Source organism: Colossoma macropomum, unplaced genomic scaffold (assembly GCF_904425465.1).
Source record: "Colossoma macropomum unplaced genomic scaffold, Colossoma_macropomum, whole genome shotgun sequence".
In the NCBI taxonomy this organism is placed as follows: Eukaryota; Metazoa; Chordata; class Actinopteri; order Characiformes; family Serrasalmidae; genus Colossoma; species Colossoma macropomum.
Window position 1 is genome coordinate 21202276 of NW_023494785.1, and position 26354 is coordinate 21228629.

The 26354-nt window shown below is 41.0% G+C and overlaps 2 protein-coding genes across 4 annotated transcripts; one reads left to right on the forward strand and one right to left on the reverse strand.

Moving 5' to 3' along the window:
- The first annotated feature begins 237 nt into the window (after positions 1–237).
- LOC118819199 (polycomb protein SCMH1-like) lies at positions 238–13352 on the forward strand. 3 transcript variants are annotated; one of them, XM_036586893.1, is made up of 17 exons: positions 242–315; positions 889–1067; positions 1675–1721; positions 1828–1905; positions 2255–2325; positions 2508–2742; positions 3531–3619; positions 4118–4364; positions 7497–7750; positions 7912–8070; positions 8238–8364; positions 8599–8799; positions 9092–9259; positions 9434–9562; positions 9726–9860; positions 10354–10496; positions 10659–13352. In XM_036586893.1, exons 3-17 carry the CDS (start codon positions 1697–1699, stop codon positions 10779–10781), a joined length of 2184 nt encoding a protein of 727 aa, XP_036442786.1. In that variant the 5' UTR covers positions 242–315; positions 889–1067; positions 1675–1696; the 3' UTR covers positions 10782–13352. The 3 variants fall into 3 exon arrangements, with proteins under 3 accessions (XP_036442795.1, XP_036442786.1, XP_036442804.1); XM_036586911.1 differs by having other exon boundaries at positions 4121–4364; XM_036586902.1 differs by lacking the exon at positions 889–1067 and having other exon boundaries at positions 238–315.
- An 8461-nt stretch (positions 13353–21813) lies between these two features.
- On the reverse strand, positions 21814–25362 carry cited4b (Cbp/p300-interacting transactivator, with Glu/Asp-rich carboxy-terminal domain, 4b). The gene is made up of 2 exons (XM_036586923.1): positions 25194–25362; positions 21814–24350 (listed from the first exon to the last, which is right to left on the reverse strand). Exon 2 carries the CDS (start codon positions 24339–24341, stop codon positions 23622–23624), a length of 720 nt encoding a protein of 239 aa, XP_036442816.1. The 5' UTR covers positions 24342–24350; positions 25194–25362; the 3' UTR covers positions 21814–23621.
- Positions 25363–26354: the final 992 nt, after the last annotated feature.

Here is a 26354-nt window from a genome sequence, read left to right on the forward strand (position 1 = left end):
TCTCATTCCCACGCCTTACTAAGTCGTGGCCACGCATTATTTTTATTTATACAGGATGTCACCAGCGGGGCTCCGTAATATTATACAGCACTATAGAAATGTTATAGTTTCACATAGTACTCCTGCCCAACTTTTTGGAAAAGGGGAGTTCCTGCTGTGGTGCCGTGTGTAAGTTAGGGTCCCTCCATCCAGAGCAGAGCTCCACTCTCTCCCTCCCCTCACTAAAAACCAAGCAGACTAATGTTACATGCGCACTAGAAAACATGGCGGACTAACATCACGTTTGAGAAATTAACACAAACCTTTCCGAACAAGGTAAACGGCCATGTTTACATGCATACGCCCAGATCAGATCGTTATTTCACAAGAAGAACTCTCTTTATGAACATGGCTTTAGTAAACGCTTAGAAAGTAAACTGAGTGAAGTGGCTCCACGTTGCTAATCTCGGTTGCTAAGCTAAACTGAGAGACGCTGCTGTTGTTGTTGTTAGCCTGACTAGCCTAGCATCCCGTGGACCAGCAGACTCGCTGACACACTCACATCAGCAGTGAACTGAACTGAATATTTCTGTCACCACGCTTCATTATTAATGCTCCAAGTTGGGTCACTTTAGCTAGATAAGCTCAGCGAGTCTGAAAAACAACTGTGAGACAGTAGACATTGGTGATGTTCACGTTAGCTAGCTGCTCTCACAGAGCTGGTTTATTTATTGCCGTTTTTCGCTTTGGTCCTTGTTCTGTCCAAATGCTGGCTTTGTGGTCAGTTTTTATGTAATGTTTCAGTTTCGTTGTGTGTAGCTAGGAAAGCCTTTTTTGGCAGCTTTATCAGTTCTCCCAGTTGTCTCCCCGAGTGTGTGGTGCTGTTAGCTAACTCGCTGTGTGTCCCAGGAAAATAACGTTGCAGCTGCTGTCATTTTGCGAGGAGGGCAGAGGAAGGAGGAGGGACTGGTCGCCTGCGTTTGCACGCCATCCTCTTGGCGCAAAAAGGCGCTCTTCTTTTGAAAGAAACAAGAAAACGACAGTCCCACTGAAGGAACCGTTTTTCAAGACACTAATGCAGAACTAAGGTAACTCGTCGTTGTGCACGTTATTACTGTTTTTCTAGCATTGCAGTATGTCACATAAACTACTTGTCGGACTAACGGATACTGAATTACTCATAACAGTATCAAACAGCTACGCGGCACAGATTGTAACCGTAGACGTTATTTTAGGTGCGTATTTTTCATCTTTGAATTGCTTCGGCTAGCTAGTGAAAGTGAGCATGTTGGTACAGGGACTGCATTATTTGAAGTGGCATATTTACTTCTACTTCTCTAAGTGCGCACCTAAGCCCTGTTGAGAAACGGTTACCCTTTCATTTCACTTCACTGACCTCGTCTTGCCCAACGTCTGACCCTACGACCAGTGTGGATGAGGAAAGTAAGGGGGTTGTTGTTTCTAGATCATGGCTAACGGTCTGGCAAGAAGGAGTTGACAGCATTTTATTTTTGCTCCTTTGTTTTTTTTGGGTTGGTGTGTCCCCATTTCCTTACCACCCTTCTGGGCAACAGAAAAAAATATGGAAGATGGCCAGTACATGTACATTTCCCTAGCTGTTTGTATCATAATGTAAAAAGATGTGCAGCCACTTGAATTCTACTGCTATATCAAACGTTTTTTTTTATTAAACAGAAGATCAAAATACAGCAGGATCATGAGAAAACCTGTGCCACAGAAAGGTAAATGCTTTTAGAGCTGCATGCAGTTTCTACTATGTATGTTTATTTTCCCAAAGCCTTTTCATTTTTACAGTACAGTATGTGATGTCCTTCTACCTTCCTTTAGCTATTGAGTGGAAAGATGCCAAGCGGATCAAGCACCCTCGCAGTGGCCGACCCTCACGAGTTCCATCACAGTATCAAGGTACGTATACCACCATAAGTTCATATTTGAATTGAGCTCTGTGACTCCATCAGCATTATCTGTTCTTCAAAATTAGCGCTGACAACTTCATTCTACCCAGTGAGAAGACTTCAGAAAGGGCATCTGAACGCATGCTTGGTTTCAGAATTCCTGCGGGAGAGTGAAAGCTGATTCCTATTTGGTTTGCATGTGCTTTTATTGACCATCAGAATTTCTATTTTAAACAGTATTAGCCATGTGCGAGCTATACAGAGTACTGTCTCCACAGGTGGACTGTCGGCTGAAGGACAACGATAGCGCCTATGCATGTATATTATTGCAGTATATTTTTCTTGCTGTTTCTCTTCAGGGCACTTCAGTTGGGAGAAGTATCTGAAAGAGATTGGTGCTGTAGCTGCCCCTGCCCATTGCTTTAAACAGGTGAGTCTTCCTCTGTTGGTCAGAAACACTGTTGTTAGTTCAGCAGCTAAGCTGAGTAGCACCCTCAGTGTGTTTTGAACATCTTGGGTCTTGTAAAAGGATTTCTCATCATCAGTTGAAAGTGATAGTAGAACTGTTGTAGACCTGTAAGGGTACTAATGGAGCACATTAATGCTTTGCAGAGCACTACACCCCCAGTAAATGAGTTCAAGGCAGGAATGAAGCTGGAGGCCCAGGATCCCAGAAACACCACGTCCACCTGCATCGCCACAGTGGTGGGGTTGACTGGCTCACGCCTCCGGTTGCGCCTGGATGGCAGCGACAACAAGAATGACTTCTGGCGCCTGGTGGACTCGGCTGAGATCCAGCCCATCGGCAGCTGCGAGAAGAGTGGAGGCATGTTGCAGCCGCCCCTGGGTGAGGACTACACTCATACTTACACACAGTTATAACAAAGAGTTCCAGGTTAGTTACTTTTTTCTTACAATATTTGTTTACTAACCAGCAAATAATTCTGTTTACATTGTTTGTGAGGTTCCTGCTATTCAAAAAATCTGTTTGTCACACATTATTGAGCACAATTTAATCCAATAAATGTGGTGCACGCATGCTGTTATTACTGGCAGTCACAGTTAAGAAATACTGGAATAAGGCCATTCACACTTCACTGTGGCACTGTATCCATCTCTGCTTTTTCTGGTATTTTCTGGATGCTGGTAATACTAGGAATAGTTTTTGTTTTGTCTCTGTTTACAAGGTCTTTAGTAAAACCTTTACTGTCCTCTAGATGTCACTGCTGACCAAGATGACAGACCAGGATTATTATTTTGTTTTCCTGTTGCATGGTGTAATATAGGGCTGCACAATATATCATTGTTAATCATTAATAGAATATTTGTAGTACTGATATTGCATAAGACTGAAAATAACATTTATAACACAGGCTGAATGTGTTATTAATGTATTGCATATTACCATGTAACAATATAATTGTAATGTATAATTTTGTCCATATCATGCAGCCATTGCTAGCCATATGGCAATTTGATTCAATGAATCAGAAGTTGCATCCAATTAGTGTAAGTACTGGACTTGTGTTAGTATTTTCAGTATATTGGCACCTACTTTTAAACTTCAGCACCTGAGAGATGAACTGTTTCCTTTGACAGATGTGTTAAATTGATTTCTGACTGAATGTTCTGTAGGGTTCCGACTGAATGCATCATCCTGGCCTATGTTCCTCCTGAAAACACTCAACGGTGCTGAGATGGCACCAGCACGCATCTTTCACAAGGTACTGTCTGTGATTCCAAACAAGACAAACATTCACACATTTCTGCCAGACATTCTTATTCTTTCTCCTATATATATATCATTTCACTATTTCACCATGTTCACATACAATCATTTGCATAATCGGTGTGATTTTTTTTTTTTTGAGCCAGACATTTTTTGCTTTGTCATGTTCATGTTTATTTAAAATAACTATATTCAGTGGTACAATTCTGGAAAAATGTACTATGTAAAATATTAAAATGTGAAATCAGTGTAACTTGTCAGGGCTGATACTGAGATTGGTATTTCTATCAGTGCATCTCTGGCTGTAACAGTCTTTACGTACTATTGATGTATTTTTATTCAAAAAGCAAGCTTGAGCCTGTTGAGTCATTTACCACTTAAATAAATTACTTATTTACCAGTTAAATTATGATTGACTGACCCACAGTTTCTTTCTTATGATGATTTTCTCATTCTCTCTTCTTGATATCTTTTTCTCTCTCTGATTCCTCAGCAGGAGCCTCCCTCTCCAGAGCAGAATTGTTTCCAGGTGGGTATGAAGCTGGAGGCAGTAGACAGGAAGAACCCACACTTCATCTGCCCTGCAACAGTAGGGGCGCTGCGAGGCGTGGAGGTGCTGGTCACCTTTGACGGCTGGAGGGGCGCCTTCGACTACTACTGCCGCTACGACTCCAGAGACATCTTTCCTGTGGGCTGGTGCTCACTTACTGGAGACAATCTGCAGCCGCCCGGAACTAAAGGTGTCTCCACTGGTCTGTTTCTATGTAAATTCCCACCTTATGAGCTCAAGGTGCTTTTGACAGCATTCAGACACAGAGCAGCATGATGCTGAAATGGGCAACTGGACAAAAGTGTCAGTAAAAATACAGGATGTTGAAGTAAAGCTGGTTGATGTCAAAGTATAAGGATGATTGGCCCATGTGAGTAAACAGCAGCAAGCTAGATTATTTTCTACCGCTGGAAGATGTGTCTATAAGGTAGTAATTATTAAAGAAATTAGTTCTTGTTTATATGTAGTAGTGGTTTACTGGTCAGACACATAAGCCAAATGTGAATTTGATTGGATGAGATAATAGTAGGTTAACAATATTCAGCCGGAGATGGAAGCTGTAAAAAGAACTGACCCAGTTACACAAGTAAACTTTAGTGAATATGAAAGATGCATAAAAGGGATACAGGATCAGGAACACATGTGCCTGGGTTTCCAGTGAGTGGAGTGACGGAAGTAGTGAAAGAGAGGGATTTTTTCAGGCATGTTTGTTTTATGAGCTCTTGGCACCTGCCCAGCTGGCACTGAAGCCCTTATTTAACGCTAAGTACCCAGCAGTGGCCTCACATTGGCACCTGTTCCCAGGGGCTTCCCAGACACTGAGAGAATGAAAGAAAGAGTAAGTCAGAGGGTTACGGTCATGTAAGAGGAGGGAGGAAGAGAGAAAAGGAGTGGCGCAACTCTAAGGGTGGGACTGTGGATGAGAGGGTGAAAGAGAGGCCATGGGGCCATCAAGTTTCATCAAGGAGCGAGGAAGAAAGGAGGAGAGAGACTTTATTAGGCTCATGTCAAGTAAACAGTGAAACTAGGACCTCACATTATTCTGGAAAGCTGTGGACCTAGTTGTGGTAAGCTGTGTGCTGATTTTGTTATATGGAAGAGACACACCAAACAGTGCAGTAGTGTAGGTTTAATTAAAGCAGCTTTGAACAGAGAAACAGAGCTTAATACGCATTTTCACAGTGCTTTATGTTTTTTAAGTCTTAAGAGAAAATGTTATTTGTCTTTTCCAGTAATGTATTTTGGAATTAAGCCTGTCACAATCATGAAATTTTAGCTTACAATTAACTGACATATAAACACTGTGGTTAACTATTTCATTGTCTTTTTTAAAGTACAAGCCTAAAGTGGGCAGATTGGTTGGTTAACTATCTTGCTGTCTAGCTGTCGATACTTAGCTCACAAATGAAGACAGGAACAGGTCAAGCTCAAATAAACAAACATTGCTCACTGCTAAACATGTTATAGCTCCAAGTCATGAGTTGGAACTTTTGTTGTGTTCTTAAGACCCATGATTAGTCTTGAGAAATCTGTTTATGCTGTCTCTTATTTACATGTAGTTGAGCCAGCTTAACTGTTAAAACTCATTCAGTTAAATTCTGTGTGTTCTGATGTAAACATAGGATTTGGAAAGGTCAGAAGTGTGTAAAACAGCTGCGGTCAGATTGAATAATTGTGCTGAGGCAATTATGTAATAGTTGTGACAGGCAAATTTGGGATGTTTGAAAGAATATGCATGTTATTGTCGTTTGCCTTCTTTTCAAACTCTGTTAATCTTTAAAGTAATTGGTAGATTACTTGATTACTAATATAATTGATAGTGACAGCTCTAGTGTATTTGTACCTCTCAACTCAAGCATGGATTTTGTAGGAAATCCTCCAGTCATAAAACTGACTAGTGATTAGTCAAACGCTACTTTGTGTATTGTTTGTGTTCTGGATGATCACACAGACCTCAAACCTTTACCCTTGTGTGCTCAGCCTGAGCAGCATATGCAAATTGTGCATGTGAGTGAAGGGGCCCCTTGTAAGGGATAGGTAGTGGAGTAAGAGAATAAGCAGTTGAAAGGACCTGTATTTTGCCAGCTGTTGGAAAGGCTCTGCTTTTTTTGCTTTGCGTCCCTGCATTTGAACGTAGTTGCCACACTGCTGGTGTGTGTTAATCTCTCTCAGGACTACTGGCCAAAATCAAAAACGTGCAGGCCATCACCTTCTCCTGGCTTTGTTTTGCTGTTTTTTTAATGAGTACATCGAAACTAAGGGCAGGAAGGAAGTGTGTAGAGCCTGTAACACCCCAATCATGCACTCACACTTGCACATACACACCAGCTTTAGGTCAGGCTGTCTTGCAGACGGTCTCTGTGTGTGTGTCTCTTTGGCTCTCGAGCTGGGCTGTGTGTGAACCTCTCCGGTGCTCCTTAGCTTGTTGTGAACTGCAGAACTGGCTGCCTGTACAGGTGCGTAAAACTCTCGCTCTGAAAGGTGTGTATGCTTGCATTTGTTTGAGACAAAGGCAGGATGAGAGAGCTCTTTAGCAAGTTGTATTTTAGACCTAGATGTTTTTCTTTTCGCTGTTACTTGTGTTTGTGAATTTGCCATTTTTTTTCCATTTTGCACAAAATCTCATTATTCAGTTCTTTCCTGCTTAGTATTCAGTATTAAGCTCTTCTACATTATTTTGTTTAGGCCTAGTAGCTTGGCTTTGTAAATAGTTCTTCCTCTTTTATCTCTCTCTCTCTCTCTCTCTCTCTCTCTCTCTCAAACTCATTCACCCTGAGCTAAAGGAGCCACTGGTAGCAGGAATGTGTAACACAACTCGTGTCTTTGTTCACTGGCTCAAAGCAAAATGGGTCACCATGGCTCTGCAAACAAAAGTCTTGCGGTGCTGTTGTCTGCAGCATGTTTGTTATGGCCATGGCTGTGATGTTTGTCTTATTACTGAGTTTGTGTCTCACTATTGCCTCAGCAGTCAAGGTACAATTTAAACAAGGATGCATCAATTTTTCAAAGCCAGCACTGTTTAAATTACTGAACCCTAAGATCCTGCCCATACCAGCTTCTCACTTTTCTCTTTTTTTTTAGCACTGGACACATTCAAGGGGGTCTGTATCAACTTGATATGCTTTTTTCTTGTCTATCTAAAAGCTATGAGGTATTGCTGGAGTTTACGCTGTGCAGCAGCCAAATGGGGAAGACCCATCTAACAGATCTGAATAAGATGACATTAATAACGTATTCTAGCACTCATCAGGTTGCAGCGATTGACAACATCTAGTCATTCCAGTCGTCTTACTCTAGTTCTTCTCTTTGTCTCTCTTGTCAGTGGGGTTACCGAAGCAGCTGGGTGCTCTAAGCGCCCTGCCTGACAGTGGTGTGGAGGGCTCAGGCATGCCCCCCACGCCCGCCAGGCCTCCAGCCCAGAAGGGACGGAAGCCTGGGCGCAGGAAAAGCAAGTTGACCAGCCTCTGGAACCAAAAAGGCACCACAGCTACTGTCGAGCTCCAGGCAGACCAGTCTGGAAAAGTACTGGGACCAGTCAAAATCCCCAAGAAGAGAGGCCCTAAGCCTGGGAACAAGGTACACCATAGACAAGGGTATTCAGTGGGTAGCCTTTTAGAGGTCTCCCACAAAAGCACGCATGTTTTAAGTTTTAATCTTAATTGTTTGTCTCAGATCTGCCTGTTATGCCTGAGCAATCTCTTTTTGTATTTGTATTTATGTGTGTTTTTGTGCTGTAGCTGAGCTGGGCTAAGAGGGCTGTGTGGATGGAAGGAGCGATGGCAGGTCCTGGTAGACCCCGAAGCCGACTACCAGCCAGCTGGGCTCAAAGACTACAGCAGGATGAGACAGAGCCCTTGAAGGTCCCCAAAAAGAGAGGCCCTAAACCTGGCAGCAAGGTTTTTGACTTTTAGCTTTGGCTTTAATGCAGCACTCAATAATGTCACTTCATCATGTGTCTTTCATCGTTTGTGTTGTGGATGTTTAATTGTGGGATTTAGTACTTGTTTAATGTCAATTGACTGTAATATATGTGTGTGTGAGTGTAATCATTTTCATAAAACAGAGGAAACCACGGGTGGTGCCCGACCCAGTGCCCATCTCTCCCACTAGCAGCACTCCAGAGCCAGACACCAGCTCTGTGCCCCTGGATAATGCCACCATCCCCAGTGCCGCCTTGCAGGCTCCAACAGGTACTGAAGGCAATTTTAGTCTCACCTATTAAGTCTAGGGATGGGTATCATTTGAATTTTATTAATATTACTATTGAATTGGTACTCTTTTATTACTTGAGTATGCAATCACACAACATCATTTAAATCTCTTTGCCAGTAGTGAGTCTTAGTATGTAAGCAAACACCTCTCTAGTTGTTCTGTATTTGTGTGGTGACATAGTGCTGAATGCTGGCTGTGTATGTGCATTCCAGTGTGTGTTTATCTGAATAAGCATGGGAAGATTGGTCCTCACTTGGACGCACGGCGGGTGCAGGCTCTGCCCGATCACTTTGGCCCTGGCCGGGCATCCTCAGTGCTGCAGCAGTGTGTGCAGGCCTGTGTGGACTGTGCACTTAACCAGAGTACTGTCTTCAACTGCCTCAAACCAGGCCACGGGGGAGAGCTCATCTCAGGTCGGCACGTGCATACACTTGGTCTCCACCGTAACATTATTAGGTTGTCTGTGGTGTGTATGCCTATATAGCTCTTTTGAGCAAACAGAGAAATGCTAAGAAAAGTGTGGATTCTGAACTTATAAGTGATGCCACATTTGTGTATGTAGAAGAGTAGATATTTTGTCTTTCTTTTTTGCCATGTTATTGAAATGCAAAAATGCAAAAATAAAAACTTGACGGATAAGACTGGACACCCCTGTGCTGGATGGCCTTGCTGTTTGACCCTAACTTCTGCCCTTTTGCCCTGCAGCCCACTTTGACCAGCAGCAACACACACTGACTTTGCCAGCAGTGAACAGTGTGACTTACGTACTACGCTTCCTGGAGAAGCTCTGTCACAACCTGCACTGTGACCCTTTGTTTGGCAGCCAGCCTGTGCCTCTGGGAGGAGTACACTATGACAGCCACACCTACACGGGTCTGCTATCATATACACACGTACACTCACAACATTCACTGGTACACACACATAATATCTTCACTTAAACACTCTCCAGTCTCGTACAAAAAGTTCATACTCTAACTCTATTAATGGATGTTGCACCTGTATGATTGTATAATTATGTGTGTTTGCCTTTCCCCTGTTTGTCAGAGAGGAGGGGTTTTGCAGAGTGCCTCGGTTCAGGACCGGGTCGAGGTACTAAAAGATTTCTTCAGGACTCGTATAACAACAGTCAGATGCCCCATAAAATGGCAAAAAGCCACCGCCTCTCCTCTGAAGGTACTTTACTAATTAGTTTGCATGATTGCCACTGAAGCTGGGTTTGTCAGTCTCTGGTAGCACATGGATGTGCCTGCTGTTATTCTTCACTTTTCAATCCAGTGAATACTGTGTGAAGTGTCTCAGTTTTATCATGAGATATATTTTTTCTGTATGTGAACAGAGCCTTTTCTGGTGGAGAACGGAGGATCAGATCACTTGGAGAAAACTCCACTCTCCCCCACTAAGAATCTGGGTCTGCACCCTCACTCTCAGAGTAGTAGCTCCCCCAGCCGACTACACCGCCTGGGCTCTGCAGGTGTGTATACACACATACCGGCACAGACTTTTAGTAATTATCATACAGAATTTAATTCATTTCAAACCACACAATTCACGTATTATAACACTACCACCATTGGTTTAGAAACCAAGCCTCTTTCTGCTAGGCATTAATGTCACATTCTGATTTCTCAGGTTTTATAAAGTGTTTTTTTATTTTCCTTTTTTTTTGTTTATAGATAAAAAAAGAAATGAACTTTTGTTTTCTTCTGTTTCTTTGGATGTCACACAATTATGTAGGCTTACAAGAGCGATGCATTTTGCAAACTGTTAGTGTTACTTTTGCATACAATTACAATATGTTTAATGCCCTCTTGTAGTGTATAAAATACCTTCCACTGAAGATACTCTCCTTCCAGTAAATATTTTGTGATTGGTGTGTTTTGTTTATTTTGCTACTAAACATAAATTTGTAGATGGTTTATTGCACAAGTAAGTGTTTGGGACTAACTGTTGTCTGTACTCTGCAGGTTCAGAGCGTTTCCTGAACACCAGAGAGAGTCCTCGACCTAGTGGCCAGGACCCAAACCTGTGGACAGTGGAGGATGTCATGCAGTTCATCAGAGATGTAGACCCTCAGCTTGGCCCACATGCAGACCTGTTCCGCAAACATGTACGTATAAGGATAATCCTGCACCTAACCCAAAGACATTTGAGAAGTGTGAAACAGTTAGGACAAGCCCAGAGCTTTCTCAGTTTGTGCTTCCTTACAGTTTGAATGTGGTAGATTCTGACTTTGTACCGGTCTCTAATCGTTGTCATTGGCATGTTTTAGGAGATTGACGGGAAGGCTCTCCTCTTGCTACGCAGTGATATGATGATGAAATACATGGGCCTGAAGCTCGGTCCTGCCCTCAAGCTCACCTTCCATATCGACAGACTAAAACAGGGTCGCTGATCTCGAAAGGCTCCAGAGCCATTTCCCAAATCCCCACTCCCCATCTACTCTTTTCAAGCACATGGCATACTGGCAACATATGCCCAATGAAGCATACTGAAGCATATTGTAGCAGTGGTCACCAGGCTTTCAGCCTGATCATTTCTGAATTTGTGTCCATTCGTCTGTTGTTACCTACAGTTGTATACAAATGTTTGGGCACCTCGGACCAAATTACATATTTTGTTGAATTTTGAAGAGAAGAGTAGTAAGCGCAACATATGCAGCAAATTATTTAAAATGTCGATATGCAGTTTTTTTAATTAACTTAAAAAAAAAAAAAAACTTTTAAAAATGTAAAAATAAAATAGTAATTGTGGCATGTGCAAAAGATTGGACACTCTACTAAGTCAGTACTTAGTAGCACCCCCTTTTGCAGGTACCTTTGTAGGTAGCTAGGAGTCTTTATATTCCCATTTTAGGTATTTTTACCCACTGTTCTTTGCCGAACTTTTCCAGTCCTGTGCCATCTTGAGCCGTCTTGCATGCAAAGCATGCTTATGATCTGCCCTCAGATTATCAATGATGTTTAAGTCAGGAGACTATGAAGGCCATTCCAAAGGCTTCAGCTTGCATTTCTTGAAGTCGATCTTTGTGGAGTTTGAGGTATGTTTTGGATCATTGTCCTGTTGTAGAAGCCAGTCTCGTTTCAGCTTCAGTTCCTTGACTGACTGTGTCACAGTTGCTTCCAGAATTTTCTGATATTTTCTGCAATCCATTCTTCCATCTAGCCATGCAATGTTACCAGTGCCACTGCCTGCCACACAACAGCAAAGCATAAATAGACACAGCCCCATGCTTAACAGCTAGTAAGATGTTCTTTACATGAAGTGCTGCACCTTCTTTCTCCAAATAGCACATTTCCAAAATGGCATATCTAAATGTTGTCTTGTATATTTTAGACATGAAGTCACAGGTAAGATTTCCTTCTAATGTCTCTTCCATGCAGGTCATGTTTGTCCAAATAATGCTGCACAGTAAAGTGGTTCAGTACCACTCCTGTGTCAGCTAAACCTTTATGCAGGTCTTTTGCTGACATATGAGGGGTTTGCTTTTCCAGGGCCATCTCCCAAACCCTAACTCCTTTTTTTGCCAGCATATGAGCAGTTCTGTCTAAAAGTTTCCTTTGTCTTCCAGATCTTGCTTTGACATCCATGGTTCCCCTTAACTGCCATTTTTTTATGACGTATTGGACAGTGTAAATTGCAAGCTGTAAGTGCCTCGGTGTCTTTTTAATAGCCTTGCCTTGCTTTGTAAGAGCTTTTCAGATCCTCAGCCAGCTGCTTAGAGGAGCTCAAGGTTGTTGAGTGTTAGCACGAAGTTTAAGGAGTCAGAGAATTTATTTGCTCTGGAATCAGCTGATAATTCCTAATGACAGTTCTTGACCTGTCTGACCAGTCCTAATGAGTTAAATAAGGCCTAATGAGTTAATTCAGGGCTCATACGGTCATGAAATCTTGGAAAAGTCATGGAATATAGTAAGTGCTAGAAAAATCTTGGAATTTCCTGGACTTCTCCCCAATGCGGTTTGTCATCTCATCAGTTTTGATGCACTGAAGAATCTACATTGCGAAAAAACATACCATAGGTAAAGTTCACAAAATTAAATGGTTCTTACCTGTCAAATATATCGCTAAAATTATTACTAAAACAGGAATTTATATGTCAGTGTCACAGTATTTTGGTATAGATGATATATCGTCCAGCATGCTAAATGTTTGCCATGAAAATTTAATTTAATGCCATGGAAAAGTCATGAAGAAGTCATGGAATTCCACTGCTTAAAAAGTGTATTAAGCCTGTTAATTAGGTTCTGAGAGTTTACAGTGGAAAGGTTGTCCAAAGTTTTGAACATGCCAGAGCATATTCTATAAAGGAAATATGCATTAACATTTGAAGGAAGAAAAATAAAATGGTTTGTTGCAGAGGTTATGTTTACTTTACATTTCAAAAATCAACAAAATATGTAATTTGGCCTAGGGTGCTCAAAGATTTGCATAAATATGTACATGTTCCTCCTTGTTCTTGTCCGTTTTGGTGCCACATGTAGCGCCCTTCTCCCCGGTCTCATGTTAGGGTCAGCTGTCCCGCGCACATTTCTCATTATGCTGTTCCATCCTGAATGTTCTGTATGTTCTTGTGTCTGCCAAGGTCTCGAGTTATGCAGGATCAGATCCGTGTGGACAGTATCTAGGCCTTTTTTGGGCCTCCGTTTTTAAGACATATCTTTATTTTTATTGTGTATTTTACAGCCCCAGTCAACAAGGATTTTTCTATAAAAATCAGTTTTCTTTAATAAACTCAAACACTAGATCTCTCCCACCGGACTTTGGGATTGGTTCTGACTGATGTCTCCTTCAGAGACACTTTTTCATGCTTAATACTGTACTTTATACATAACACCTAACTTGCAATTACTGCCATGTTAATGTGTATTTTGTATTGTCTTGATGTTTACATGGTGTCTGTTATTTGTACTTTTTTAATTTTTTATACTATATTGTTAGAGTGTTATACTCAGTAGGCTAAAAATAAAAAAATATAAAGTCTTCTAAAACTTGTAGAACTTTGTTTTATTTTGCGCATCATTTAAAAACTGACTGAATAGAATAAGAACAGAGTATGATGAACGTGCATTGAATTTACTGCCAAAAATGTCACCCACACTGTTTCTACCAGCAAATCAACACAAGGGGGCAGCAGGTTATTTTTATTGTCTTTCAGGGTCTGCGTGTGGGAGCCTGTTTAGAAATGTGCTGCAGTAATCAGGCACTTCTTAACTTTCATCCTCTGCAGTTTGGATACAGCATGGTAAATATCTTAATAGAGAATATTTTGGCTCCCGTAGGGGTAATGATCACTTTAGCTGTATGGCTCCACAGTCTTTTACCAAATACACACTTGTGTAACAACAGCAATGCTTCACAGTAGCTGCAAAATGAACTTTCCTGTTTTAATCATTGGACCTTCTTTTGCAAGCATTGCATGTGGCTGGACTGTCCTTCATACCTACCATTACAGTGCTTAATGCTAGCCTGATAACATTTCATTAAATATGTATTTCTAGATCGATGTTTTGGTAGACTTTTCGTGTGAATTGGTGTTGGTGTTGACAAGATAGGGCACATGGCCCTCACTTGCTGGCATACGCGCATGTAGACTGCAAAGAGAGATGCAACATACTGTAAATCTTACCACATCCTCACAGCAAACAGGAAGGAACCTCTAAGAGATCAGTTAACTGACCTAAGCCACAAAGCTTGTGTGTGTGTGTGTGTGTGTGTGCGTGTGTGTGTGTGCTTTGTAGTAGTTTATGTGCATGAAAGTCACATGATTCACTTTCATCTTTTAGTAGTGGATGTATTGGGAAAGCCCTCTGACCAGAAATGTTTCACAGTATCCCAGCATTGAATATTGGCCATATTGATACAAGGCCATAATGTATTACCGTCATATTTTTTTAGATGCAATTAGCACATGACGAAGACTAACACTTAGTCAAGACAGCCAAAATCGAGACCTGTGGGAGTCATTCAGAATCTTCCAATGGAAATAATCAAGAGCAGTGGGTCATCTGAATACGTATCGTATCATCTAGTAACATGCACACATCTAAGCTAAAACTGTCCCAGTGCTGTGTACTGTTTGTGTAGTCCAGTAGTGTATTTAGGGCTGCTATGATTACTTGATTAAATTTTATTTTGAAAAAATAATAACATTGATTGGCAATGATTAGTTGCCAGTGGTATGAAGGTTATATATGTTTTATATTCTCCTACTGATCTTTTTCAAATAAATAGACTGATTGACACAAATGTATGCATTTTTGTCTACATTACTTATTACTAATATTGTTTTAGAAAGACTAAAAGTCTTTTTTTAATCTTTAAAAAAATAGTTTGTCATTTTGCAATATAGTATTTTGGAATCTTTAAAAAGCTATGAATGGTTATAACTATATGACTATGCATTTGCTATTGTTAAGTCTGTGTTTATTGTTTGAATAAGTAATTAGTTGTTAAAAGCATCAAAACAATGAGTAGATCCCTCTTGTCACTGGGGTGGTACCCTGAAGAGTACATCTCAGTATCTTTAGTCAGGGAACATAATTGTATCCATTGAAATTATATTTTCTAAGTTGTATTGATTCCACACACCCCGTCTCGTCTCCAGGCTTTTTATTTTATTGTTCTGTTTTAAAACATCAGGTTATGAAAAGGTACAAATGCATACTTTTCCACTGGGAAAAACTTATTTAGGGCACACAACTGGACCTTAAAACCACTGCTGTATGTCTGAGGGCATATTTACATTGTTTGTATCTTGATGAACAAAAAATGTACCTGCACAGAACCTTTATTTCTAACAGTGTATGTTGAAATATTGAGTATCTCATAATGATGCCTTAATATGTCAAAATTGTGACTTATGTTCTCAAAACCTTTTATGAGATAATAACTTACTGTGTTGAAATAATGAATAAATATAATAAATAATAAAATGTTTTGAATTTTGACTAATTTTCTTAAAATCCTGACTTGAAATATGTTAAAATAATGAGTTAGTATCTTCCAACATTGACTCACTATGTCAAAATACTTACGTCTTATTTTATCGAAACGTTGCAATAATGACTCAATTTATCAAAATATTGTCTTACTACATTGAGATAATCACTGTGTTAAAATAATGAAATAATACTTGTCATTATTTTGAGAAAATAAGTGATTATTTTGAGATATTACTTCAATATCTGACATACTGCTGCATTAGAAAGAGAAAAAAACGGGCATTTTTTCTCCTTTACCTGACAGCAATAGTCCAAAGTGTATTTATGTTAATGGTATCACCATTTCCATTGTCAGATCCATTTCTGATGAACTCAGGGCTCAGTGGAGTCCAGCAGGGAGCCGCTAGATACAGTGTCGATCAACCAATACGGGCTGTTCATTTGAGCCTCTCTAAACTCTGCCTGTACTGACTGGAAGCAGGTTCACCATGCAGACAGGAATGGGGCTCATTTCTGCTGTGTAGAGCCTCTTCCATACGCTCTGACAGCCCTGTTTCCCACATACAAGCCCTGATACATATCTCATCTCAACTTCCACAGATGGCCCTGTGAATGCTGGAGAGAGGTTGCCATGACGTTGCAGAAATGATGATGGAGCTGCACGTCATATGTCAGCGTGATAGTTATCTCCGACAGGTGATCTCAAACCCATTCAATCTGCTCTGCCTTAGCCTGCCAATGTAGCGCTTGGGAGACATTTGGAGTGTGTGCTTCTCTGCTGACCTGGCTTGAATTCCTCCTGCTTACAGGACACATAAAGTAAACGTCTCAGAACACAGCCCAGAGGCCAAGAGCTGACCACACTCAGAGCAGGCTCTCTGCAGCCATGTGCTGGTCAGATTAAGCCACATAGGAGCTTAGAGCCAACCCCACAAAGACACAGTGGAGTGACGCGCACACATAAACAACAACAAACACAGTCACTCCTGCCTCCACCTGTTCTAGCTGGCCAGGCCAAGGGCTACGCTTAGCACAAGAAAATGAATAATTTACACATTGCCCTTAACATCAAAGGCCCGCAGTAATAAACGCATGAAGGGGGATCGCTAGTGAAGCAAGTCTCCACATGCAGCCTCTCTGTGTCCTCACCTTTCTCCACAAGTTATGCTGGCTTAATTAAACATTTTTAATATAAATTAGCATATCATCCATTTTTGTAGATTTTTATTTTTCTAAATCATTTGAGGGCAGCAGCTGTCCTTTACACTGTGTAAAATTTCATGATGAATGGACCAATAGAAATGTTCCAAAATCACTTTTAATGAATTCTTTTTGCAGTGGTTTACACTGAAAGTAAAGAATATTTTTGCCTTCTACTATAAAGTTTACTATTTTGGGTATACATGTTTTTCTTTGGATAGCAGCTGTGTTCTATTTGTCAGTTTTAGCCACATATTCATACCCTCCGTTTTTCTTGTGTCTTATTTTTCCTCCAAACTTTTGACATTTGTGTAGTTTTCTGTACCAAAACCAGTCATAATTACTTAATATATTTTTTTTACATGATAATTTCCAAACTCTCTTCATTCCTTAGGATTAAACAGGCTGTTACTCGACCTGTTACTGTACCTTTAAGAATGATAAGCGAGCTATGTTCTGATTGGCTGCCCTTATGTAAAAAGCAATCAGGGCTGAAACACTCTTTATAACTTCAGCGTGAAAGAGCATGGCTAAACTACTGTAGGCTGTATAGGAAGATACGTGTAAAAGTGTTTGTGACATTACAGAAATTATTCCTTCAGAACAGGCTGTTTTTGCAGCTTAGTTTCCACATATATGGACTGTATGGACTGGAAAGTGAACAGCTTTTGAAACAAACAGTGTTTATATACTGCGTCAAACTCTGCGTCAAAAACTGTTTTTCATGATATGGACTATTTTAACATAGTAAAAAAGTACCTTTTACCTTTAGTATCAGAGACAGTTTTTTATTTGAATTGTTTGGATGACATGAAACAGAACATATCACAACACAGATATGCACAATTGACCAACAGAGCGAACACTGACTCACACTGTTGTCTCTCCTCTCTTTCGTGGACGAACTTTATGCAAAAGAGCTGAGTGCCGACCAACCAGATTGTTGGTGACTCATAGTCAAGCTGCACACACACATCCAATGGGAGATTATTACAATAACAAAATACAAACTCCACTCTAGAGAAGAGCACACATGGATCCTTGCTGTGCTCAAATATTTTAAAGTTCTGCTCTTTTGTAATATTTCTGTTATTGCTTTTAGCAGTTGAAGTTAATAATACTGAAATGTGGGAGTGCTGCAGCCCCCTCAGCGCCCCCACTTCCCAGATGCCTGACCAGGTTTATTCTGAGGAAAACGATAGCAGTGTACTTGTGACAGTTCTTGGTAATAATGCCATAACTACACCCTTGCTGTGATGCTAGCGCTCATCAGCTCTCAAACCTTTCAAATGTTTGAAGCACCCCTTGAGCAAATGATTTTCAATATATGCTTTAAACAATACTTTGGAAAAGAAAATGGTCACTACGTAGGCAAAACCTGCTCTTCATACCGAGGAGTCCGCTTTGATGAGCATGGTGTTGGAAAGTATACCGAATGTATTAGGAGGTTTTATGTTCAACAAACCTTTGAAGACATTCTTTTCTACTTAATTAAAAATGAATTGAAATACATTGTTATTTGTTATTAAAAGCCCATGTTGACTGTCATTTATATTGATTATATTACTGCTCCTATTACTTTTACCAGTTACCAAAACATACACTGCCTGATGGAAAGGATGTTTTGCCAATATCAGGACCTGAACATGTACGTCAGCCATCCGCAGGCCGGTGATCCGTATGACTAAAGATGCACTGCTGCACTCAGGCAAAAAGATCAGGAAGCGCGGATCATTCTAAATCAATTTCTCATATCTATGCATGAACAGAGAAAGGGGCACAGAAGTCACAGTCGTTTCCCAGTGCTGAACACATTTTCACAGCCAAAAGGTAGAGCATGTTGATGCATGTACCCAGTTCATGCCTAAACATGCATTTACAGCAAACACATCCATTATGTCAGTGCAAAGCTCTAAAGACAACTCACACAACTTTCAGCATTGGCACTGGAATTACATTAAAAACTCTAGTTAAGTCTAAACCAGACTGAGACTTGTTGGATGTAATTGAATTCTCCCAGTCAAGAGACATGGAGAATTCTTCTGAATACATAACGTTGCATTTAGCATGTTTAGGCTACAAATATCCCAGTGATGTGTTCAGTGTATTTAGGACTGTCACATTCATCTCTGTGACTGTTATGTTGGGGTCTGGTGTAGACTAGAAATGTCTGAAGAATGCCAAGCCTCCCTTGTAGATATGATCTCAGGTTTGAAAGACAAGGTAGAGGTTGATGAAGGACAGTTATTACCTATGGAATTATATTTAAAAGCCCTAAATGGCTTGTTTATTGCCATTTTTTATTATACAAGACTTCAACTGTGCAACCATACAAGGCCTTTGTTGTCACATTTTGAGCTTAATAAGACACATGTTTTCAAAGGGAGACAGTTGTGGACTGCAGGAAGGCCAGTCTAGCGCCTGCACTCTCTGATTATGCAGCCATGGTGTTGTAAGACATGTAAAATGTGGCTTGGTGTTGAAATAAGCATGGTTGTCCCTGAAAATGAAATTGTCTAGATGGCAGAATATGTTGCTCCGAAATGTGTTCAGTGTTAATGGTGCTTACATAGATGTGCAAGTTACCCACTAATACCCCCCTCCATGCCATGCCACCATCTGGATGGTCCTTTATCTTCTTCAGCCTGGAAAACACAACATCTAGGACTAGACCTTTCATGGATGCTCCTTTTATATCCAAGCATAATGGCATCGCCTGTTTAAGAAGTTTTGTTTAACATTTCACAATGTTCCTGGACTTAAATTGCTCCTGTCATAACATTTTGCAATGTGCTGCAGGCAACAATTGTATGGATGAAAGTATATTTACAAAAAAAACAAAAACTAAAAAACAAAAAAAAATGAATTTGATAAAGTAAACACTACATATCTTTATACTGTATACATTCAAATACAGGTCAAAGTAGATTTATAAGTCACTGTTTTCTGTTTTTATTTGCATTTTACCTACTGTCCCAATTTTTGGAATAGGGAATTGTACATTTAAAATCACTTTTGTACTTTAGCTCAAAAAGTAATGTACAGTACTGAGCAAAAATCAGAGACCACCCTTCAGTTATTTAATTTGCAGTCAAAGCACCAGTAAGTACACGTTATTCTGTTTTCAGGAGATATTTCTGATTGGAGTAGACATGAGATAATTGACTTGTATGAGAAATGGGAAAATCAAAGGAAATATGTGGGAAAACGAAGTAGTTTTTTAAAAGATGTAGAGAAGATGGGACTCCTAAAAACTGCGCAAGAACTGGTAGACCACCAAAACTGTCACCATCAGATAAACAGCGCTTAAAGCTTTCATCTTTGACAGAGAGGAGAAAATCAAGCCCCACTGTTGCTTCAGATCTGAAAAATCCACTGGTTTTTCTGTCCACACTTCCACTGTGAGAAGACAACTCAACACTATGAGTCTGAAAAGATGTGTAGGTGTCAAGATGCCCTTACTGAGAAAATGAAATAGACACAAAAAGAAAAGTTGCACGTCTCACAAAGAAGCTGCTGGTGTTCTCAGAATAATGGACTGACCACCACAGTGTCCAGACATCAGGATCATTGAGTATGGCTGGATTACAAGAAGCAGAAATCCAACCAACTTCTAAGACTGAAAAAATATCCCTGCAGATTTCTTTGAAAAAAGCTAAAAACCAGTCTCCCCCACCAAAAGGGGGAATGTGTAATAAAGAAAAAGCATGGACATGATAAATACTGAAACAAAATCATATTGATTTGTTAATGCTTCTGTGTAATGTTCTTGCTATGCTTTTTGCTTTTTTTCTGTTGCTGAGAGATGAACAACTTGTATTTAATTGCTGTTTGCCCTTTTGACTTTAAATTGATGAAATTAATTAGTATTAATTTGAATTTGTAACAATTTGAATGAATTTAAGGGTGAACTCTAGGTTTTGCACAGTACTGTAGACAGAGGATCTCTACTTTCACTCAGGTATTATTTTACCAAGATTATTCAGTGGCTTAATCAATTTCTAAATGTGACTATGAAGTGAGTGATTGTATTGCTTTAGCTGTTTTTTTATTTGTAACTGTTATTTACATGGGGTTTGTGTAACGATGGTGGGTAAGCTTCCTTTATTTGTAGAGAAGAGTGGGCGAATGGGAAAGCCGGCTGACCTCACTTACCAGACGCAGAGCACAGCTAGTATGTTGCCACTAGCAGCAGCTGTACTGCCTGGAAGTGCAGTGAGAGGAAGTGACTGCTGTCTGCCTGTAAAACTACAGTGGCCTTTAAGGGGTGGTCTCTCTGGGATCCACTGAAACTCCTGGGTAAACCCCATGGAGAAATCCCCATAGAACAAAAAAACGAGTCCTTCTCAGTGTCATTAAGTCATTTGTAATTTCACTTTTTTACTGTTTCACTAGTGAGAATTTTCTCACTAGTTTGTAAGCCTGTCATGGGCTCATTCTCTGTGGTGTGGTGGGTTTAAGCTTGTTGATTTAGACTGAGAATACTGAGAGCACACACAGGAAGAGCTTTGCATGTGTGTAGTGGTTGTTGTGGGTGGCCTAAGAGAGAAGGAGAAAGAGAAAAACAGACACTGGTTAAGTGTAAATATCTCCTGTCCCACCCTGCTTAGCGTACGTCTTGTCTGGCTCCTGTGTGGAAAAATGACACATTTTAAAGGAGCGGTCGCAATAGAACCCTTTCAGTTTGTGCAGTCAGACAAAGATAACGTCTCTGAAGCATGAACCGTGATAGACTATGATTATAGCCACTGCATTCATAGTTGTTTATGCTGTGTTATCTAAGCACTACACTGTGCTAAGACTAGTGCAGAGTGTAGTAATCGTTCACGCCCATTTCCTATCTAGCAGACAATTTGTGTTTTTGTGGGGGGGAGGTTAAGCGAGGGGGGGTCAACTTAGATCTGAGTAGAAACACAAGAGCCGTTACACAAAGCCCAGCCCAGCCCAGCCGTCTTCTCCTCACACACCCTTGCTGCACGTTTCACCCTAGACAATCTGCGTGCCTGCTATCCGCGAGTTTCAAATTGCAGAGCTAGGCAAAACAGCCAGCTGAATTCCCCAGAGGGTGCTGAAATTGGTGATACAGCTTTGTGTAGAAAACCCCTCACCATTCAATTCGAGAGACTGGTGCAGAACTCAGGAGCCTAATTAATGAAACTGTGTGCTTAACAACAGTTCCTTCACCTTATACATTTTCAAGTGATTGACAAAATCCAATTTCTTAAAAAAAATCACAACACTGCAAAGCTTTCTAACCAATAAATAAACACATTACCCATAAAGTTTTGCTCCATAAATAAAATAGTTTATTATTGCTTAAAATAAATACATTTTCCTCAAACAGAAGCGAGAGACAAGGTGAGAAAAAAAGTTGCGTCCACCCTGACATTTGGGCAGCCAAGAGGGTCAGCTCAACTTCCATTAGCCATCGAAGCAGAAAATACAATTGTCAAGACAGGAAAGTAAAGTATACATTGGTAAAATTACTGTATATGTACATGTGCAGGATGACAGGACTACAGTTAAATCTTCAAGCCCAGCATAAAGTGGCTGACCCTGCTGACCTACAGGTCCAGGGCAGAGTAATAGAAACAGAGGTTTTCAGAGGCACCATTTTAGCTTGTGTCTATGTTCTCCTTATATAACCATGTTCTTGGTAGCCATCTACATTACTTCTGTCCTGCTGTTCCCTCTGCCCTTCCTCCCGCCTCTGAGAAACAGGAAACGACAATGAAGCGTTAACGGCTCATCATTGCAACCCCCTTCAGAAGTTTATGCAAGCCGTGTCCATAAATGGAGCCCAAGCTTTCTGTTCTCAGGAGCAAAACCTGCAGGCTTGAAGAGCCTGTGTTGTCAAGGTAAGCACAGATTAACCTGGACTGTTTCCACTGACCCCACCCCCACCCAGCAAACACACTCACAATTTGTTTAACAGTTAAAAAGGTATTATTACATTTGCAGAGACCCGTTTGGGTATTGGGCACAGAGTGAAGACAGCCACCAAATGAACCCCTATTTCACTAAGAACAACGTACCATAGCAAAGACAAGTGGGCAAGGCCAACCCTTCAGGTTTAAGCTTTTAAAAGGAGACTAACATGGAATAGGATCATTGGATATTGAAGTGGCTGCCACTCTGTTTGCTGGTGTTGGCTTGTTGACACCTACTAGAATGAGAGAGCAGTTTTCACCCTAGTTGACTTATGTCTTCTTTTATAGCTCTATCACTTTCAAAATCTGGTCTGAAGAAAAGGGCAAGAATGATAAGATCACTGTTGAAGGTCTCTACCAAAAATGATGCAAGATGGTAACCTGTTACCCATTTGTTGATTTCAGCAGCATTCTCTATTGGTCCAGTAATTCAGAGATGAAGATAAAAGTTATATTAGGCCACAGTTAAAACCCAGCCATCTTTATTAACAAAAGATTTCTCACATTTTTAACCCTCTTTAACCCCAAAAGGGTGACAAATTGAAAGAAATAAATAAAAGCTGTGTGATTTAAGGCAGTTCTACAGCTCAAATAGAACAGTTGTGATGGCATATTCCACAGTAGATCCTGGAAGATATCTAAATGAGTTTGCTTGGTTTATGTAGACCAGCACAACAAAGCTGAAGGATCTAGACATACTGTCATTGACAAATCCATTATAAATGGATATTTTCCAAGTTAAGACCAAACCCTCAGATTAAAGTTACACATTTCATAAACCCACTCCCCCTATGAGAACTCAAAACACAAGCTTTCCCACCAAAGCTTTTACATTGTTTCTGTGATCTACATTGGTACTTGAGAGAACATCATAAGTTGCATGTGAATGTAAAACTTGCTTGAAGGACCAAGAGTGCTTCACATTGCACCAAGCTCATAGTTCTGCAATGTTATTACATTCATGTCTGGAGGGGACAGGAGCATTATTTAGTACTCCATCTTCACACAGAGACACAACTCTGGCTGGAGCTCCACCACTCTTTTCAGCAATGAACCAGAGATACATCTGGCTATTCTTCTCTGTGCTCCAAGACTAAGAACAGGGTAATCACCTTCTCTTGCCACATGTCCACTCTTTCAGTGTGTCAAACTATCCATGTCTCAGCAACTGACAGTGCTGGGCTGCTGTTTGCTGACAAAGTCTGATATAAAATCAAACTCATTTTGTCCCAGAAACAGTTCAGGAAGCTCCTGCACTCTGTCCAGCCCTAACTCCATGGCCAATGATGTGAGAAAATCCTCATCGATCATGTCAGTGTCCATGCCGTTGAGGCCGAGCGCTGGGCCGGCCATGTGCTGCATGTTGGCCAGCTGAGCGGGACCCATGCGGAACTGCCCTCCGTTCCCCATGTGGTTCCCGTTCATGGCCCCGAGTGGGTGTCCATGGTATTGGGTGTTGAGTTTCTGCAGGTGCATGCTGGCCATCAGCTGCTGAGAGGTCAGGCTTCCAGCCATGTACTGCTGCTGTTGCTGACCTGGATGCTGGTGCTGTCCCTGCTGTTGCTGGTGCATGTGATGATGATGCTGCTGCTGCTGCTGCTGTTGGCCCTGGTTACCGTACATCATGTTGGCTGACTGCATTTGGTGGTGGCCCATTGGTGCTCCATTCATCTGCCCGTTCATGGGACCCACCATATTGGGCCGCTGCCTCATGCTGGCTTCCATAGCTCCCTGAGGCCCATAGTGCATCATTTGTCCATTGGGCATGGCTCTAAGGCCAGGCTGGGGTGCATGTTGCTGGCCGTTCATGCCCATCCGGTACCCGTGCAGGCTGCCGTTAGCCTGGCCGTGGCTCATGGGCATCATCATGTGTTCTGCCATGGCTTGTCCCTTTATTAAAAAAGGTAAGATAGCATTAGATTTCAGAGCTGGAATTTTGAAGACAGCAAAAATGAGCAAGAGTGGGAATGGGTGAGTGGGTGACGTCTCACTGCTACCAAATCGGCATCCAATACCACAATTAAGTGACCATAACAAGTATTCAAAAGAGACCATGCGTGCACAAGAAGGACAACAACAAAGCACTAGAATTATGACAGTGTGGCATCTAATCATAAACCAACAAACAAAACTAAACAGTTCACACATTACTCGCGCTGAGCTTCTAAACATGGATGATTCAAGACTACATTGTGGACAGACGGATATTGCTCAGTTGCCTTAACAGTCAGGGCTGCGGTTAAACAAACTCAATCCTCTGAGACGCCTGCTTGTGGCAACACAAAGATCTGCAAGGTTCCTCATCAGTAAGCACTGACTTTTACCGCTGCAGGATAGCCAAGGTGTCTTTCCCCTTATCCAGCTGGCTACCCATGACTGCCAGTCAAGTACAACCCATCAAAATATCAGCGATGCAAATCCAAACCGCTCGCAGTGGCACTGATTAAGACACTAGCCCATAATAATGTCTCTTATTACTCGGAGAGTCTCTCTCTGCTTTAGGCATGCTCCGTGTCCATAAGGGTCCAAGCAACAAAGAGAACAACAGAGTTAGCAGACTTGAACTGAGAGCCGCGAAATAAAAGGTTTACCACCTCAAAAATGCCCATATTACACCTCTCACTCGTCGCTAATGTTATGATAGGGTTTAACGATAAGAAAGTAGCAGTGAGAGGAACAATGGAGCCAGCAGCTCAGAGCTTCACAGCATTTCACAACCACAATCCTCCTTACCCTGAGTCCCGTGGCTCTCCAAACTCAAGAACTTCTCCGTGGCAGGACAGAAGCAGTTTATTTCAGCAGTGCAGGGACGAGCCTCGGCGAGATTACAGTCTATATTCCAGAAAGCTGAGCTGCATGCTGAATCCGCGGCGCCGTAAGAAACCGTGTGACTGAGAGAGTGTGGAGTGGAACAGTGTGGAGGGTTTTATACAGGAGAAAGCCGAGGGCGGGGAGGGGAAGGGGCGGGATCAGAGCTCACCAATGCGGATTATGACTGGCCCAGCTTAATGTTTATGTGCCGAGAAAGCGCCAATGGGGACCAGGAACAGTTGGTGATCATAGATTGGTGTATATATATATATATATATATATATACTGAAATGGTAAGCAAATAAAAACCTTTTATTGTTTATTTTCCCATGGACTAGGCCTGGTGGTTGTACTGTGAAAGATTACACTTTACACCCACAACACTTGAGCTAGCAATGTTGTACTATGTGCTATGTGTCTTGGGCTGATAATGGTTATAACTAAACAGAGATCTACTTGCTGAACACAAACATGGTGTTGATGCTTAAGACACAGTAATGTATGGGACTATATTGGCTTTTGTATATATCTGTTGAGTTCAGCAGAACTGTACAGCCACACTACAAGTTGTTGTGCAAAGCTATCATGCTTTAGCTTGCCTCAGCATGGTTTGAATATATATATATATATATATATATATATATATATATATATATATATATATATATAAACATATATAGAGAGATAGATAGAGAGATAGATAGATAGATAGATAGATAGATAGATAGATAGATAGGTTGGTAAGTAGGTAGGTAGGTAGGTAGGTAGATAGATAGATAGATAGATAGATAGATAGATAGATAGATAGATAGATAGATAGATAAAGAAACTGTGTGAATCAGTGGTCTATCTAACTTTTAACAGGATAAGACTGGAGTAAATATGCATGACTGTAAATTAACAAAAAGCCAACTTGCCCACAGTGCTGTCGCATTATCACTGAGTGACAGTCTACATCATGTAGTCACTATATTTAGCAGTTTGTATTTCTGCATTTTTGTTTTTCATTTAGCAGGTATGACTGTATGTATTTGTGTGTGTTTGAGAGAGAGAGAGAAATTTGGCAGCTCAGTGGAAGTCCAT